This window comes from Pseudonaja textilis, chromosome 1 (assembly GCF_049901715.1).
Source record: "Pseudonaja textilis isolate UNSWEBS1 chromosome 1, rPseTex1.2, whole genome shotgun sequence".
Lineage (NCBI taxonomy): Eukaryota > Metazoa > Chordata > Lepidosauria > Squamata > Elapidae > Pseudonaja > Pseudonaja textilis.
This window is the reverse complement of record NC_141990.1, coordinates 307979885-307994346: the sequence shown is the minus strand read 5'-3', so window position 1 is coordinate 307994346 and position 14462 is coordinate 307979885. Positions and strand designations below refer to the sequence as shown.

Sequence of the window (14462 nt, the reverse complement as noted above, 5' to 3'; positions counted from 1 at the left end):
CAGATCAGGTGTCCTGCGCGGGTAGCCTTGGTGATTCAGCAAAGCTGAGCAGGGCGCACTCGTCCCACTCAGCCTCTTCTCTCAACGCTCTCATTTTGGAGCATCAGGAGAAGGCGGCTTGGTGGCCCAACTGGGGGGGGACAGAGGGGAGCCAGACCATATGAGTGGCGGGCCAGTACATAGGCGCACGCAGCTTCACTCGTGCAAGAGAGAAGAGAAACCTTTGGGACGCCGCTCATATGAGTGGAGCTGTGCGTGTGCACTGACCAGCCTCTCGTGCAGCCCAGTTCCAAAAAAGGCCACAGCCCAGGGATTGGGGACCCCTGTTTTAACTCATGGGTTTTGATAAGATTGAGACACTTTCTGGTTGGGCAGCAGAGAGCACAGTTGTTTTATGAGTTGAATGATGACCGTGAATCTCCATAAGTGGTGTTATGTGCATCATGATTTCAGTGCATTTTGCTATGTGATAGCATCAAGGTACATGGAGTCCTGTGATCATTTGTGCTTCTCAAGCCTTGGATCCAATTTTTATAATGGCATCTTCTGGATTATGAGTGCTGCAGAATTCTGAGATTTATAGTTCCAACGCAGTTCGAAGGGAAGACTGTTTTGAACTATCATACCCTTCCTTTTTCTTCCTGACTACTACCAGGAGTAATTTTTGCTACAGGTCCTGGATTCTACCCTCTTCTCTAAGAATTAGTAGAAGCAGAATAATGTGTGGAAATACTGTGTATGCCCCAATTCCGCCAATCACCCTGAGGATTTACTGCTTATATATCTGGAGCCTTGTCATTCCATAGTCTTCTTGATATGCAATGTATGCCTAAACATTGTGTAGCTGATGCATTTATTTTAAGTAGGTTTCCCATGTTAGAATCCACAGGGGGAGAGAGCTGTGAGATGCAGGAATCCTCACTTGAGGTTTTACAATTTCTTTGTGGGGAGGTAAAGTCGTTTGAACACTTTGCATGTAGCTTCTCCATATTGCCAGAAACAAGGGTAGGGCATGTTCCTTCCTGGGAAGGAAGCAAAGCCTGTTTCTCAAGTCAGAACTAGGAACTGAAATGTGAGTGTTTTACAGTGCTTTAGCAGTGCTTTGCTGCACGGGTTATTAAGAGTGAGGATGTGATCTGAAACAGATGCAGGTTATTCGCAAATAGGATAAATTTCGGACCAGTATTCTTCAACTTTAGCAACGTTTATGGTGATGTACTTCAACTCAGAATTCCCCAGCTGAAACCTACACATCTTAAAATAGCTAAGGTTGAGAAACACTGATCTAGACTAACATAGACTTTGCTGAGCTTGTCTCCTTTAGATATGTTGAACTGCAGTCCCGTCATTCTCATTTTATTTATTTAATTTCTGTAGCCACCCATCTCAACTGACTCTGGAGAGCAAAAAGTTCCAAAACAATTAAAAACAGTACAAAATAAATATACGTATAACAGCCAAGAAAATTATCATAACGTTTTATCATAAAACTATTGTGGAAGAAACGGTCCCTTTAGGTAACCTGGCCCAAGCAATGCAGGGATTTAAAGGTGACAACCAGCATCTTCAATTGCACCTGAAAGCACACCAGCAACCAATGCAGCTCAAGTGGTGTTACATATGCCACATATAAGTCACCACATGTGCAGCTGCATTCTGTACCAGCTGAAGCTTACGAATGATCTTCAGGGACAACCCCAAGTAGACCATGTTGCAGTAACCTGAACAAGAAGTTATGAGGGCATGGCTGACTGTGAACAGAGCCTCCCGGTCCAGGAATGGACACACCTGGCACACTACCTGAAAGTGTGCAAAGGCCGTCTTAGGCCTGGCTGCCAACTAAACTTTGAGCAGGAGCCATGAGTCTAGGGAGGATCCCTAGATTGTGCACTGGGTCCATCTGGACAGTGCTACCCCATCCACCCCATTCAGGTGGAAAAACTTTATTTCCAGAAGGTCTAGATAACCACAGCCACTCAGTCTTGCTTGCTTAGATTAAGTCAAAATCCATCGAACCTGCAAATGCTAGATGAATTCTCATTAAATGAATGGCAGCAGATTGCAGGGGAAAAGTTACACATTTCCAAGCATCTCAGGCCTGTGATCATTTCCATATGGACCTAAAAATAACCAAGGATCCAGGTGTGGCTATGTCCTTGTGGAGAATGCTGAATGGCCAGGATGTCACTTGCAAACAGCTTTTCTGCACTTAAAACTTCCTACCTATAGAGGGAAGGAATATTTGAAGAAGATTCTATATACATCAGAATATCTAAAAATGCATCAGCATAAATGTTCTGTATTTACAACTGTAGAAGCAGTGCCCTATCATTTTAATGGACTCAATGCAATTCACCTTTCTTCTGTGTGCTGTATTCCTGAATAAGTTGCTATGTCACCCTTAGGATTTCCAGCCAGTGTGGTTAGAAAGCAGTGGGAATATTTGACCTGTAGGCCCGAGACACCTTGTGGATACTAGGTTGATGAAGGCTGAATAATCTGTAGAGACCTTGCTAATTGTCCAGAATTGGGCTAGATGCATCAGTATACACATCCTCACCTATTTGTTTCTCATTTACTCTCTTTCCTTTCCTCCCTGCTGACTTCTGCTTCGTGAATCCATGAAACTCCACTGTCAGCCCTATAAGGTAGACCAGACTAAGCCATCAATGCCATATAGATCAGGATTACTTTGACTGTAACAGCTATAGTAACAGAATCCTTTAAATCTAATGAAGTTTAAATGAGCTTCTCCCCTGAACTTCCTTATCTTTGGGTAAATCAAGCAAAGGTTTGTCTGAGGCTGTTTTCCAGACTTGTTTTTTTTTGGACATGACACAGTGCTCTCTTATCAGTGCTCTAGTAACAGCTCTTCCTCCTGTCCTCCAAGGTAATTTCCTCTGCCTTCTACTTCTTTGTAGGCTTATGTAGGTGTAGACCAGGGGTGTCAAACTCAATTTCGTTGAGGGCCACATCAGGGTTGTGTTTGACCTTAGTGGGGGCTGGGGAGGCATGTCCAGGATGGTCAAGGCCAACTTGATGTCCGTTTTTGGCCACAACAGCCTCCTGCAGCTCTCTGCCAGCAAAAATGGAGCTCCTGAGCTCCATTTTTGCTAGCAGAGGCACCGCAGGCTGGTCTTTTGTTGTTTCCGGGGTGCTCCCCTGGGTCAGACCTAAGCATCATGTGGGCCAGATAACTAACCCAATTTTGCAAACTTTTTTGAGGTTAAAAAGTCTTTTTTCAATCTCTATGCAGTTTTGCTGAAAAACCAAAAGACCTGAAAGCATGAATAGAAGAGATGACTCCTCCAGACTGTCAATTATCTGGAAGCCTGCACTCTCAAACAAAAAAATCTCCACACCACAAGCCAGGCAAACACCTGTGCACAAACAGACTCCCCCTGATACCTCCAGCTCAAACACACCCCAACCAGGCACCCAGATGAAACCTAGCTTCCTAACAAATGATAGCTCTCCATTTACTCGGAGCCAAGCTGCACTAAAAGCCTCCAATACAGGAACACAATGTTGCCAGCCAACCAAGACAAAAAAAGCCACAAAACAGACAGAAGATATTAGAAACACCAATCAAGCAGAACACAGCAAACTCCAAGACCAATAAACACAGACCAAGACTCCCAACCAATCAGGATGAAGAAAAAACCATTCTGGCACAGCAGTAGGCTAGCCCCAAATTTAAAACTGAAACAACTGTAAAAGTCTGACTCACAGACGAACACAATACAGAAGCCTGATGATGGCAGATGAGATTCTGCTGAAACGTTGCCACAACTTTAAAAGCACAACTATAATGACGTGGGAAAATACCCGAACAAAGCTGAATACCATACGTGTAAGTACCCGCGAAAACTTAAGAAATATATATATATATATGTTTTCTGAGGTTTTCGTGGGTATTTGTATGTGGATCTTTGGTTATTCGGGTTTTCTCCCCCGTAAAATTGGAAGTAACTTGGCGATGTTTCAATGAAGTCTCATTCGTCATCTTCAGGCTTGTGTCTTCGGCTTTGTGCTTCTCAGAGTAATGTGAGCTTGCAGCTGCTTCTTTCTTTTAACTGCTAGTGGCCACATGGGAAAGAAAAACTGAACAACTTCCTTGTTGAGGTAATTCCCCGTTAGGAGAATGAGCGCATACAGGGAGACGTATTTGAGAATAGTGTTTGAATAATACACATACACAGCACACAGATACACTGTACAGTAAATGTAGGTTTTTACTTCCAGAAATGTTAAACAAAGTCCAAACAAGCAATCCAAAGTCATTCCCAGGTAAATCAGTCAGTTTTTCAATCCAGGGATATTCCAAATATCTAAGTCCAGTGTCAAAAAACAGTTCAGTAACAGACTTACATTAAATCCAGAAATATCAGTCAATTAGGAAAAATGGAGGAACAGCGATACTTTCCAACAGAAGGAAACAGAGAGTTACTCACACTCTCTTCTGAGACTAAGGCTAAGGCAACCCAGGTTTCTGGCTCCATCTTATGGCCGTTTGAGAAACCACACCTAATTACAGTTTTGCATTTTCTTAAAAGATACAGTTTTAAAATGTTTATCCTGGTTTATATATTTCTAACCCAAATAGCTGTTAGATGACTCATATTCCTAACATTCCTCACACACCTCAACAGCCTACACCCCAAAATACAATTCACCATGGAAACAGAAGCTAACAATCAACTTCCTAGATGTCTTAGTATACAAAAAATCCAATGGCTCCCTAGGACACACCATCTACCAGAAGAAAACACATACAAACCGCTATCTACATGCATTCTCACACCACCACCTAGCACAGATCAATGCCGTAGCCGAGACACTCATCTCCAAAACGAAATGCTTAGCTGACGAAGAACACCTAAAAACCGAACTACACACTCTCACTAACGTACTAACAGCCAATGGATTCCAAAGAAAGAAGATTACCCACCTAATCCAAAAAGAAACCCCAACCAAAATCCAAGACAGAGAACAAGAGAATGGCAAAGCCCTCCTCCCATATATAAAAGGCACTATAGGCAAAATCAGCAAGATCCTCCAAAAACACAACATTAAGACAGCATTTTGCACAAACAGAGAAATATCCACCATCCTAAGATTGTGGGGCAAAACTTATAGCTTAAATGAGCTTTTGGTTTGTTGGTACTTTTATCTAGCAGTCAGTCCAACAGATAACTAACGTAGCAAGAGTATGTTTTAGGAAGAACCAGTTTTATATTCACATTGTTTTACTTCTATTCCTAAATATTATGTGCAACAAACATACCACCCATTTCTAGCGTGGATGAATTGAGAACATAAGCATAAAATCCAAGACATTAAAGCAAATACTTGTTTGCAATGGGAATATGCAGAGTGTTTGTGCCTTTATTTTAAGCTTTGTGTTTCTTCAGTATCAGCAAAATTCATTTTAATGCTTCTCATAAAGTGAGACATTTATCCATAAGTTTATTGCTCTTATTATTCTTTTGTTTTAATTTTATTTTACTGTTAATACTGTTTTGTTTTATGGTACAAGATCAGCGTTCATATTTATCCTTAGTTATCTGTTTTTATGCTGAAGGCTGCTCTAATTAGTGTCACCCTAAGAGAAACCTAAACAGTCTTAATTGCTTAAAAGTTTATGTTGTTTTGCCTTGGGAAAGAAAGCAGCATACCAGAAGTTTCCCAAAATTATTCCAGTTCTAGAACAAAAGGCAGGTGATATTTTCCCTCTCCCTCTTATAATGTTAAAATTTGAGATAGTTAAATTAATTTTCAAAAGCTTTTGGAAGGAAAAAAAATAACATATTTCTTCAAGAATGTACTGAAAAAATGTATTGGGTTCACTGCTGTATATGCCGAAGATACCGGGTGTCATTCTTAATATTTCTGGCCCACTGCTGCTCATATTTTTAGATGGAGAATAGTCAGAACTTGGTGTAAGTTCTTCAGTTATTTGCTCTATAACACAGCAATGGTCACTAGTAAAAGCAATAGCAATAGCACTTAAACTTATACACCACTTTACAGCCCTCTCTAGGCAGTTTACATTGTCAGCATATTGCCCCCAACAATCTGGGTCCTCATTTTACTGATCTCGGAAGGATAAGTCAACCTTGTGTCGGTCCAGATCGAACTGCTGGCAGTTGGCAGAGTTAGCCTGCAATACTTCATTCTAACCACTGCACCACCATGACTCTTACATAAGTCACCCTAACCCTAAATGAACTGTTGTAAATCAAGGATTACCTGTACTGCCATTTACTCATCTCAAGCTTTTTCCCCACAATGTTTAATTTTCTGCCTTCAGCATTGCATCACAAGCTCTGCTTCTTTTGGCTTTGTTGTCATGATTCATGAGGAAGAGAGGCAGAGCTTGCACTTTGACCCTGTGATGCTGCTGTCATCTCTCTGCCCAACCTCCCTTGTAGATGCTGCTGGCTTTCATATTTGGGAATAGCCTGTGCACCACATTTTTTACTTCATCAAGCATTCCAAGCAACGCATTCAATTAATGCAAAGAGCTCTACATCAATTTCAAGCATAATGAATAAACCTATTCTTGTAACTGCAGGTCGCAACATATAATGTACCATATTTTTTAAAAAAAATCACAGTAGTAAGATTATAAAATTAAATAATTGAGAGTATGCAATGTCAGAAGGTTAAAACAAGATAGAGCCAGAGTTACAACTAAGAAAAGTATTACTTTCTATATTAAATGACAGCAGAGCAAAGTAGCAGTTTGGTTGTTAACAATTGGAAACACATCTGCAAGAAGATAATTCAATTGTTTGAGATTTTCAACATAGTGGCCAAATAATTAAAAGCATAAAAAAATCCGGCATGACCTGATGGTTACTTGCAATTCTCCTTCTATCCTTAGGCAGGATACATGTCTGGAATGCTGGTCCCGGTGGGTGTAGGCATTGCTGGAGCCCTCTTCATCCTGGGAGCACTTTATAGCATCAAGATCATGAACCGCCGTCGCAGAAATGGTTTTAAAAGACATAAGCGAAAGGTTGGTATTCTTTTCTAAATGCCGTGAAATTGCTCAAGTTTTCCCCTCAACCCAAATGATTGCTTGCTCTTGAAATGTGCCGTCTTATCTTTAAAATCAACAAGGCAATGGATTAAAGCTGTTCAATGTCTATAGTTTGCAGTTCGTGTTTTTGACATGAATAAAGAATGGTTTAAAGCAAGCATCCATTTACTGTATTTGTCTCACTCCTTTTCTTTGAGGCAACCAAGATTTATTTCTGTGGCGACATAGGCTGTGTTTCTATTAAAACAAGAATACATTGGCTTTATGTGAGAGAAATTAGATTTGTAAGATGCATTATTAGAAGAGAGCTAGTTTGGTGTCATGGTGAAAGCACAAGGCTAGAAACTGGAAGACTGGGTGTATCCTGCAGTAGTCCTGCCTTAGGCACAAAGCCAGCTGGGTGACCTTGGGCCAGTCATACACTCTCAGCCCTAGAAAGGAAGAAATGGCAAACCACTTTTGGAAAACTTTTCCACCTTTGCTTGGAGTCAAAAACTGACCCAAAGGTACACAAACACACACACACACACACACACACACACATACACACACACACACACACACAGCATGATTAAATGCAGACTTTTCCAACCCAGTGTGCTCCAGAAATGTTCAGCCACAATTTCTATCATCATTGCATAATAGTTCAGCATATGTGAAACACACTAAGTTTGGGAAGGCTGCATAATAGAAGGCACACTGGAAATCCAACCTCAGTTCAGAAAATTGGTAATGAAACATGCACAAATTAGTTTGTAGGTGATGTAGAATTAATGTTGTCTTTCATGCTTTAATTTCATGCGTGAATTCTGCAGTGTTTTTGTGTAACTGAGTCAGATTTTCTTAACCATTTTAGAGGAGGATTTTTTTTATCAATGACATTTCAATAGATCATAAACTTTTTGGCCAAACCTTTGTGATAACAAGAGAAGGATATTTTCTCCTCTAAGGAAAAGGAATGGTTTGAACTCATGGTACCATGTAAGTCCTAGAGCTGGTTGTCCTTCAACCTCATTAATTAAAAGACACAATATTTTATTAGTATTTAACTTAGATGAATTCTGCAAAAGCAATAGTGAAATCTACAACCCAGGGCACCACAGTGCCATGCATGTTAACCCCAAATCAAACCCAGCTGTAGTCAGTTTACAACCTTATACCTTGTTAAAACTTTGTACCTTGTTAAAAGCTGCAGGGTAATTAAACCAATCATTTTAGTTCAATAAGAATGAACTTATTGTTTGATCTGTTATATCTCATATCGTTTTGTGTTTGCTAGTTTTTAAGATGGGGCAAGGTATCCCAAATATCTACAAGGCACCTGCTTTGGTCTTGATAACTCTACTCTTGATCTGCTCCAAATTTATAACTAACACAGTTTTCCTCTATCTAGTCTTCCAGATTTATTGGACTTCAGTTCTTTGGATATGCTGAAGTCCAGCCTATGTGGAAGAAAGTAGGTTGAAGAAAGCTGCAGTCGCTGAATATTTCAAGGCAGGGAAGAAATAAACAATGTCTTTCCTGTTGTCTTCCTTGTAGCTGATGGTTTTCTTTTTTTCTTTTTTTTCTTGCTCTCTCTTTTTCACTCTTCACCCCAACTAGCAGAGAGAATTCAACAGCATGCAAGACCGGGTGATGCTTTTAGCAGACAGCTCTGAAGATGAATTTTGAATTGGGCTGCAAAGCTACATCATGTTTTCCAGTGACTTACTTTGTTTGCAAAGGGAGGTTTGCAAGTAAAAAAAAAAAGTCTTTCTGCTGCATCCCAGCAGCCTGCCCCTGTTGTGCGTTCACATGGCAGTGTTGCTTTACACAACCAGTCCCCAAAAGGAGAAACACACACAGCCAAACACATCCCACTCACAGCATGTTGCAGCCTCTTTTTTAAAAAAAACAACCCATGCATTAGTGCAACTTCATTTCCATTGCACTGCATGTTCTTAAGGATGAAACTAACAATGACTCCACTAAGAGGGGGAGGGGGGACAAGACAGGCTGAATGACAATAATGGTCCTAAGGTTTTAATTTTCGTTTTGATGCTAGCAATCAAAATGTCATCCTTTTCCATCTTGTCTTGGGGAGGATGATTTTTAACCCAAATAATGCCTGTCAATCTCCCACTAGGGAGCCTCTTCTAAGATGTGGAATTTCCTGAGCTGAAGTTCATGGTTTTGAAAATAATTGGCTCTGTTTAATTAACAAAGGGGTCATCTAGAAGCAGTCCACCTCATAAACAGGATAGTAACTATGTAGGTAGAGTACAATGAACAAGCACGTCATGTATATATAGTGTATTATGCTTAGGGCCAAGCTAGATAGATACATACCCAAGAGACCTGTGCTTTGTTTTTGTTCATTGTGAAACAAATGGGAGTGGAAGAACAGTAGGGAGGGGGTGGGAGAGTGCTTTCATCAGCTCAGTGGGGGACCCATAAAGATCAAAGTACTAAGCAATTGTCACATATGCATGGCATACTTCACATGACTATTTACTCAGCTCCCACAGATAAAAACCTCTCTACTGTTCCCAAAGTGATATGGAAGTGGTCCGTGTACATTTGATCTGTGAGAGATCATTACTTGGTGCTGTAGTCATCAAATGATGGCAATGAACCAGTGGTAAATGCATGATAGTGGTGCCCAAATTCCTGATACCTTGAGGCAAAGCACTTTTTGATCTGGGTTAAAGTTTAGCGTACATTTTTTTTATGCACTCAGACAAACACCAAGAGCTCCGAGCATGTTCTTTTGCAGCTGCTTGGGTATTGAGCAACGTTATCAGCCCTATTTATTTATTTGGAAAATTTATATAGCTGCGTGGAGTCACCTGTGAGCAAGTAGGTGGCAGTATAAATATTCCAAATAAATAAATAAATAGGGCTGACAGTTCCGTATACATCTTTGCATCCATAAAGCACCCTGCCCCATTTCACTTCCTTTTAATTTAGCGATTCCAGTGAAAGCTTGCATTCTGTGGAACCACCTTCTAACATTCTATTATTTTTTTTACAAAAATATCTCTAGATTCAATAGACATTTCATATCTTTTCTTGGAAAATAAACATGGTGGCCACATGTAGTTATTTTTTTCTGCAAAATGTAGGGGAAAAAAGGTCCAATTGGGCACCACTTTTTGTGGAGCATAAGAACTATCCTCATTGGCCATGTCCACAGCAGAAGCTGTTTTGAAAATAGGTGAGCCTTTAGAAACGATTTCAAGGGAGCTCCCTCCAAGATGTTCAAAATTCCAAATATCAAACTAGCCAATGCATTACCTAACACAGTCTGATTTACCGGATTCTCTCCCATTGAGTTAGACAATCATTCCCATTTTTCCCAGTTAATGGGGATGATGGAAATATTTCTATACAATATGGAGAGAGTTAGAGGTGGGGAAGGCTGGACTGTTCAACTTCCTTGGGAATAAAAATGTGCTTCGAACTTCGAGCTTTTGCCACACCAGTTAAATAAATTAGTAAGAGCTCTTGTCTTGCTTTTCATAAAAAGACAAGAGACATTTATTAAGCTAGACTTTCGGTTACTTCTCCCAATTATTATCCACCTGGAGCCATTACAACTGTTAGGGGTTTCAGGAAGAGGTCACACTCAAAAATATTGGCTAAAGCCAGAAATTGGGAATTTCTGTGGAGCAAACAAACAAACGTTCTGGCCTTTTCTTTTTTTCAGAAGAAAGAGAGGATGAAGTGAAAGCTATAACAAGAAATCTTTAGCTTTATTAACAATTAAGTGATTACCGTTTCTGATATACTATAACTTAATTTTACCAAAATGCTTTGCCTCTTTGGCTCACATGTTTTAGGAATCATTGTCTCATCAGTTTACCTGATGGAAGTATGTATAAATATATCCTCTGTGTAGGGTTTCAATTTGGAGGATATGTTTTATTTTGTTTAATGACCCTCCTTAGGGTTATGTGAAGGTGAGAAAAAAGGAGGGCAGTTCTGGTCAATAACTTCAGAGTAGCAGTACACCACAAAGTAAATAGTAAGTAAGCAGGAAAGAAGTACGAAAGCAGCTGAAATGTGTCTAGTTACAGGCTTCTAGTCCATGGAGAGCAATTTGTTGTCTTAAGGATATTAAACATTATTTTTGTAGAACGAACACACACACACACACACACACACACACTATAAATAAGCAATGTCTTAGTAAGAGTGGCTTCCTAGCATAGCATCCCAAGATTGCAGACAAGAGGGCCCAAGACTTCCAGCCAATTGTAAACAAAGCAATATGGCTGCAAGGAACAGCAAACTGGGATCATGGATGGCCAAACCAGAAGCTCCCAAGACCAAAGACTTCCAAAAAGTGCTAGAATGTGATGTGTAGCACATCATATGTTGGGTTGCCTTTTTTTGATCTGGCAAGGGCTGAAGGCCATGCATGCACCCAGTGATAGCGTGAAGTTGAGATGACAGAGATGACAAAGACGATTCAGAAGCAACGGAATGGACTGAGCTTCTCTAGAATAAAGATGAAAGATCATATTTTGGATGCTTCCAATCCCCCCTCCCCCCAATTCTAATAAAACCATAAATTGGCTGAATCAAAACTTTTATCCCCAATATGTCAAGAATGTCAATAAAATAAAATAGAGATACTCTTTCCCTCCTCCTCTCCATGCCTGCCAGTTCAGCAGTATGGAACAGCAAAGCCTGTTCTGTATCTTCTAGTGCATGTTCTCCTCCCACCCAGTGGCTCACTACAACATATTCAAAGCAGCCAGTCCAAGCAAAGCAATCCTCCTGCTACCCCTTGCAATTTCTCCAATGGCTCTTCTTGCTGGATTAGACATGGCAGGCCCCAAATATCATAGGCTAGAGCTGTGATGGTGAACACATGGCACACATGCCACAGGTGGCACGCAGAGCCATTTATGTGGGCACTTGAGCCCCAGCCAAACTTACCTGCACTGCACATGCGTGTGACTCCCAATGGATTTTTGGCCCATATGAGGCTGTTTACGCCCTCCTGGAGGCTCGAGGGAAGCCTCTGCAGCCTTGGGAGGCCGAAAAATGGACCTGTTTTGCCCAGAAAATCAGCTGGGAGGCGCGCACATGTGCAGTGCAGGTTAGGGGGTGGTGTGGATTGCATTGTGGGTGCCAGCATGCGTGCTTTTGGCACACCACAACAAAAAGGTTCACCATCACTGGGCTAGAGCTTGGGACTCATCCCTCTCTTCCTGATTCATTCCCAGAAGGGACAGAATGACTCAAAATTCCAATAGGAATGGAAGTGATGCTTGATGCCAAGTGTAAGAATTTGGATGTTTAACTCAGCTTTGATTGCTTTAGCCAGCAAGAGGTCCCTTGTGGGATGAGACCTTTCCTTCTTAGGCCCTTAACTAGAGCCCAAGGATAGGCGGGGCCCTAGTGAAGGCAGGGGTAGAAACTGAGCCCCATTGCATGCCAGGTAATTCCTCTTCCATGGGGGTTCAGTCTTCTTGCATCTCAGAGCACACAAAACGGGCTAAAACTGGAATTGTTTCTGATTTTGGGAAAGATACCTCTACAGATTTCAGGGCTAGAAGAGAAATATTTTGAGTTGTTTTGTTAGCATTCTAACCTGTGTGGAACTGGATTCTAAAAAAAGCAACTAGGAAGAGGAACATAGTACAAAGTAGGTAGAGTAGGGGTCCCCAAGCTTGGTGGCTTTAAGACTTGTGGACTTCAACTCCTAGAATTCTCCAGCCAGCATATCTGGCTGGAGAATTCTGGGAATTGAAGTCCACAAATCCTAAAGTCGCCAACTTTGGGGACCTCTGAGATAGAGGGTAGAGCTTGAGCAGAGGTAGATCTCTGGACTCCATATTCTGCCATCTAGCTATAGACCAGCCTTCCACAATCTGGAACCCTCTGGACCCTCTGGATGTGTAAATATGTTGGTTGAGGTGAGGAGTGGTTGTCCAAAATCTGAGTTGTCCAGTGGAAGCCATAGTGATGTCATGATATGCCTAAACAGTTGGAGTGTACCAGGTTGATGAATGCTGCTTAGGGCCTTTGGTGAATCACTTTGGTCAATCCAATACTTCTTCCTTGGGTAGGAATAAAAGACCTACCTCACAGGGTTGTTGTGAGGGCAAGCCAATAAAGTTTTGAAGCACTTGGCCATTAAATGTGTCCTGTCAGAAATATGTGCACATAAAGAAAACAAAATAATGTTGCTTGTAAAAAAAACGTAAGTTTGGTTTAAAAAAACACAGTTGTAACCCATCCAGCAGCCATGTGGGCATAAAAGATTAGCAGCAGATAAAAAATGTAGGAAAGAAAAAAGATGGGCTCCTTTTCCTGGGGACATTTGATTTATCTTGGCCTTGTCTGAGGAACACACTAATGAACAAATGATTAGTTCTAGGCGATGATTTCCTGATTTTCTCCACTTTGGCTTGCTAAGAAGTTCTCTTAATTGGAAGAAGGGGCATCTGGAAATACCTTTGTTTTTAATGACCAAAAGAGAACCAAGTTCCCTCCAGGCTACTCTTAAAACGTCTTGGTGCCATTTTCCGGTCCCTCTGGATGATGGACAGATTGGGAGCTGCTGCCACCCAGAGAGAGTCAGAGGCTTTCATAATCACAACAGCTGGACTGTTGAGGGGAAGAGGCAATCCCGGGAGACTCAAGTTTGTTTTTGCTAGAGGTGGCTGGCAGAGCAAAGCTGAAAGCAGTGAAGAAAAGTGTTCAGAGAGCAAGGGGTAAAGGATGTGAGATAAGTTTTCAAATGCAAGGAATGTTTGTTTAAGGAAAGCTGTGCTTAAACATGTGCGCCATAAAATGCATCTTTAAATTTCATATATTGGCAGTGTGCATGTACAGTGATTAGGGTTACAGCAGCAGGAAGTGAGGAATGCCTGAAAAAATCTAATCTGAAATAGCTGCCTGCTATGAATATATGTAACTTAGAGTTGAGCTGTAGGATTCTTGGTGCTCTGGTCTTCGTTGTTTTCTTGCACACATTTCATTACCTGACTAGTTAACACTCTCAGTGCTAGTGAGTGTGGGGTTTGCTTTTTGTTTCTGTACAGTAGCTTGTCCTTCCAGTGCTAGTGGGGGTGTGGTCTTCTTCTTGGTAGTTCCTTGATTAGGGTATTGTTTTCTGCTTAATACCCTAGGACCGTGATGGCGAATCTATGGCATTTGTGCTGGCACGCAAGCTGCAGGCAAACTTATCTCACTGTGCATGTGCACGTCTCACAGCTGATTTTTGGCCTGTTTGAGGCCTTTTTCGGCCTCCCAAAGGCTTGAGAAAGGCTTTCAGGAAAGCTTCTTCAAGCTTCTACAAGCTTTGTAGGCCAAAATCTAGCCCCGTTTCGTCACTTCTGGTTTTTTCGGAAAAAACGGAAGTGATGAAATGGGGATAGATTTTGGCCTACAAAGCTTGTAGAAGCCTGAAGAAGCC

General features: G+C 41.3%; 1 protein-coding gene across 2 annotated transcripts in view; it reads left to right on the top strand.

Annotated features, from left to right (window-relative positions):
* The window catches only part of ARMH4 (armadillo like helical domain containing 4), a 73688-nt gene extending 60506 nt beyond the window's left edge, over window positions 1-13182 (top strand). For both annotated transcript variants that reach the window (XM_087922418.1, XM_087922419.1), the window contains exons 8-9: window positions 6890-7024; window positions 8651-13182. In XM_087922418.1, coding sequence (XP_087778544.1) covers window positions 6890-7024; window positions 8651-8719 — 204 coding nt within the window. In that variant the 3' untranslated portion in view covers window positions 8720-13182. The remainder of the gene's footprint in view (window positions 1-6889; window positions 7025-8650) is intronic.
* The last annotated feature ends 1280 nt before the right edge of the window (window positions 13183-14462 follow it).